This window comes from Vitis riparia, chromosome 9 (genome assembly GCF_004353265.1).
Source record: "Vitis riparia cultivar Riparia Gloire de Montpellier isolate 1030 chromosome 9, EGFV_Vit.rip_1.0, whole genome shotgun sequence".
NCBI lineage: Eukaryota > Viridiplantae > Streptophyta > Magnoliopsida > Vitales > Vitaceae > Vitis > Vitis riparia.
In genome coordinates this window covers 18,478,322-18,482,818 of record NC_048439.1, presented here as the reverse complement: position 1 = coordinate 18,482,818, position 4,497 = coordinate 18,478,322, and the positions used below count along the sequence as shown (strand labels likewise).

The 4,497-nt window shown below is 39.8% G+C and overlaps 1 protein-coding gene across 1 annotated transcript; it reads right to left on the bottom strand.

Moving 5' to 3' along the window:
• Positions 1-660: 660 nt before the first annotated feature.
• On the bottom strand, positions 661-4,142 carry LOC117921657 (putative leucine-rich repeat receptor-like serine/threonine-protein kinase At2g24130). The gene is given in 3 exon segments (XM_034839607.1): positions 661-967; positions 970-1,151; positions 1,301-4,142. Coding segments are annotated over 3 exon segments (3,081 nt in total). The 5' UTR covers positions 3,942-4,142; the 3' UTR covers positions 661-709.
• Between the last annotated feature and the right edge of the window lie 355 nt (positions 4,143-4,497).

Sequence of the window (4,497 nt, the reverse complement as noted above, 5' to 3'; positions counted from 1 at the left end):
GCTAAGAATGATGATTTTATGATCTTTGATTTCATTATAAAAACTGTAAAAGAAAATAAAATATAAATAAAATTTATTGAAAATATATATTTTTTATTTATTATTATTATTATACATAAAAGACAAAAAATAAGTGAAATCACTTTGAAATAATATATAAAATTAATTTATTAACTATATATCCTTTTTTTTCTTTTCTTTTCTTCTGCATTTCCTGGTTATTTATGTTGTCTCATGCTTCCCTTCAAATCTTCCAACAAACAAACATAGCCTTACTTTCCTAGAGCCAGAAAAACATATCAACACTCCCCATAGTTTCAAAGCATCCATCTAATTGAAGCATACACCCACACATTATAGGTTAATGGAGGTAGCCATCATGGAGCACCATCTCCCAATCATTCAACCCTTCACACAAGCAGAAATTCATGCCTCTAGGCTCTAGTGGTCCTCCTCCTACCCTTCAACTCTACATTTTATGAACACAATCATTCAAAGCCCAGGTGGGAGGAGCACTCCCTTTGCCAGCAGTTGCCACTGGAACTACTTCTACAGCTCCAATGTAGGAGACTCCCTTCTCATTAAATAGAAAAAAGTAAATAAATATTAACGTTAGATAATGATTTATTATGTCACATAGATATTTTTTATCATCTGATATTACCGTCATAAAATACAGTTTTATTTATGATATTCTAAGATATGTACATCAAATTAGAGACAGTTGGTCATCATCATCGAGGGTTGAAGACGAAATTCCAAGAGAAGAGGCAAATGTGGCGGTGGTACTGTCGCCGGTGAGGTAGCGTTTGAGGCGATCTAAGTCATCGGCAGCATCCAGCATCGTAGGCCTAGTAGAGGAAGACTCCTGTGTGCAAAGAATGCCTAATTCGATCAGTTCTCCAATGGCGACTTGCCACATTTTCTTCACTTCAGGAGGCTGAGCTGTGGAAGCTCTCAACTGAAACAAAGTGATGAATCTACCACCCTTTCCATTCTTCCATGGTAGTGACTCTTCACCCATCTGTGCAGGTTCAGTCCCCCAACAAACATGTCATCTGTAGGCCTTTTTCTGGTCACCATCTCAAGAACTAGTATGCCAAAGCTGTAAACATCTCCTTTTGTAGTTGTGTTGGCTCCGTACCCGTATTCTGCATAAGAAAACAATGTGAAAGAAGAGATAGGCTTGGTTTGTTTCCATCAAAAGTAAACAAAAGAGAAGATTGTAATGTAGTACGAATTCAATCATCTTATTTGAAGTAATTCGAAATAGGAATATAAGTGGAGAGTTTAGTTGTACCTGGTGCAATGTATCCAATGGATCCACAAAGCATATTTGCAGTAGAATTTCCCATGTGCTCAACACCTCCAGCATTTCCCACTGTTGAAACCAATCTTGAGATCCCAAAATCCGAAACCAGAGCTGTCATTTCATCGTTAAGAAGTACATTGCTCGGCTTTAGATCACAGTGTATGACTCTGACTGGGGAGTGGTGATGCAGATAAGCCATCCCTTCAGCTATATCACTGCAGATGTTCACCCTCTGGATGAGGCTCAAATCTGAAGAACCCGAACCCAAACCTGTCTCTGAGTGTGGATAGAGACGGCTATCCAAGCTCCCATTTGCCATAAAAGGAAGGACAAGGGCTTTGAAATCAGGTAGGCTGCAAGCTGTGATGATTCTTATCAGGTTCCTATGGCGAATCCTCTTTAAGACTTGGCATTCTCTGTTAAAACTCTTGGTGGAATTGCCAGTTTGCAACTGTAACACCTTGACTGCTATGGCAGTTCCATCTGAAAGAACTCCCTTGAAGACACGTCCGTAACTCCCTGAGCCAATTAGTCTCTGATCATCAAACCCTCCAGTGGCCTCTGACAGTTCTCTGTATGTCATTCTTGGGAAATTGTGCATCAAGTCTGGTGTTGATTTGCTCACTGTTTCAGACCTCCCAGAGGACATAATTCTCTTGATATATCGGCAACCAATAACACAACCTATAGTTGATAAGAATGCAGATATAGATATCACAACTGAGAAAATAATCACAAACCTGTGTGAATGTAACCAGTTTCGCTTCTTACGGCAAGTGGGTATGCCAACAACTGAGCCACAAAGATTCGGATTGCCTAAGAAGGAAAGATTTGTAACTGAAGCAAAGATGCCACCGGAGGGAATCTGTCCATCAAAGTCGTTATATGAAAGATTCAGAAAGGTGAGCGTGCGGGTTCTATTGAGGGTTGTTGGGATCTTTCCAGACAATTGGTTCTCTGAAACATCAAAGACCTCCAGGTTCTTGAAATCACCCAAGGAATCTGGAAGCGGCCCTTCAAGAGCATTGTGCGAGAAATTTAACAACCTTAAGGCAATACAATTTAATATTGGGTCGAAGATACTTCCATTGAAGTTGTTCGACGAGAGATCTATCTCCTGGACATTTTGCAGCTTGCTGAGCTCAATTGGCAAAGGCCCTTCGAGAAGATTATGTGAAAGATTCAGGAATATTCGGATCTCGAGCAAACTTGATATTTCTGGAGGGATGCCCCCTGTCAATCTGTTGTAGGAGAAGTCAAGCTTGTTCAGATCAATGCAATGTCCTAAACTTCGAGGTACTGCTCCTGAGAGGTTATTGTTGTTGAGGAACAGATAATTCAACTGAAACAAATTCCCTATACTCTCTGGTATGTTGCCTGATAGGTTGTTGTGAGATAAATCCAAATGACCCAGACCTCCTATATTCCCTAATTCTTTTGGAATGGAACCATTGAGACTGTTGTGTGACAAGATAAGCTGTTGCAAGTTTGACAATGCACTGAACTCTAGCGGAATTGTTCCACTTAATAGATTCGATGATAAATTCAGGCTCGTAAGTATGGAGAAATTCCCTAAACTCGGAGGTATTGATCCAGATATTTGGTTGCCATTCAGAACAAGATTTGTTAGATTAACACCAAGTTGACCCATGAAATTTGGCAATTTTCCTCCAAGGCTCATACCTTCCATTTCAAGCTCCTCAAGAGAAGAGCAGTTTACAAGGGAGGCAAAGAAGGGATCAAGATTAGTATTGGCATCATGACTAACCATATCATTGTAAGATATATGAAGATAAACAAGCCGATACAATTTCACTACGATATCTGAAGGCAATTCACCAGAAATATGGTTATATTCAAAATCCAAATTAAACATGTATGAAGCATTGGTTAAGGAAAAAGGGATTTGTCCAGTAAATTGATTATTGTATAAATTGAGGGTCCATAGATATGGACAATTTCCAATCTCTGGTGGAATTTTTCCTGTAAGACGGTTGCCAGAAAGGTCTACATTTTGCAACATAGAGCAGTTGGAGAATAAGGAAGCTGGAATTGGACCAGTCAAGTTGTTTCCAAAAAGATGTAACAATTCAAGGTCATGAAGAAGAGAAAGGGATTCTGGTATTGAACCTTGCATGTTGTTATTGTGGAGCTTCAGAAAGCGAAGGCGCCGGAGAGAGGATATCTCAAGTGGAATAGTGCTGGAGAAATTATTCTCAGCGAGCTGTAGGCAAAGAAGCTCAGTGAGATTTGAAATGAAGGGTGAAATATATCCCACAAGGCCAGTGCGATTGAGGGTTAAGTTTGCTACTCGATGATGCCTTGTATTGCACACGACCCCTGTGAAGTTGCATACATCATTGCTCTCTTGCCAGTTAGCAAGTGCGAAAGTCGGGTCAGATATTATGGCCTTCTTGAATTCCAGAAGAGCAGCCTTGTCTGTGAGTGAAGAGTGACCAGAGTGGTGCTGATAACCCAAGCCTACCAGAGTAGAGCTTATTACAAGGAAATTCTGAAGTAGAAGAAGAAACATGGTTCTTTTGAAGACCATGTTGGAGATGGAAGAGCAATAAAATTTTCCTTTATTGAGACCCTCCTTACCCTCCTTTCTATGTTCATCACAGTGCATGATAAATCAATAAAACAAGATAAGTAGAGAGATAGTTGAGTGAGCATTGGTGTGAATGATGGTGGGAACAGATCTTTTCGAAAGATAAAGTCAATGGGGGCCATGATAGGAGGAGGCACTAAAAACAATTTCTTTTTGTTATGGGGTTGTAACCATGATGAGTAGATTTCCAACTCAGTTTGGATGGCCATCCAGAAACTATAAAAGAATTGCTGGGAGAGATGGTGGACCAAGTTCTTCTTTCATTAGAACATATGCAACACAAATTTTGGCAGTCCACACAGAAAATAGCAGCATCCAGGAGCACACATATATCATCAGTTCCTTCAGTTCTGTTCTAACTCTCGTATCTGATGTTGTTGGTTCGATATTTGTTTTGAGAGGAAGGATAAGAAATTTTCAATGAGGACCCACTACCATGTTAAAAATTATCCTAGACCATGCTCTTCTTTGATTAAAGCATGAACAACCCGATCATCATCTCATTCAGAGTTCTAGATGTGTCCAAGGCTGTTGTTTTGGTTTCTCTTTTCAGAGGATAGAATGTTGAATTAGA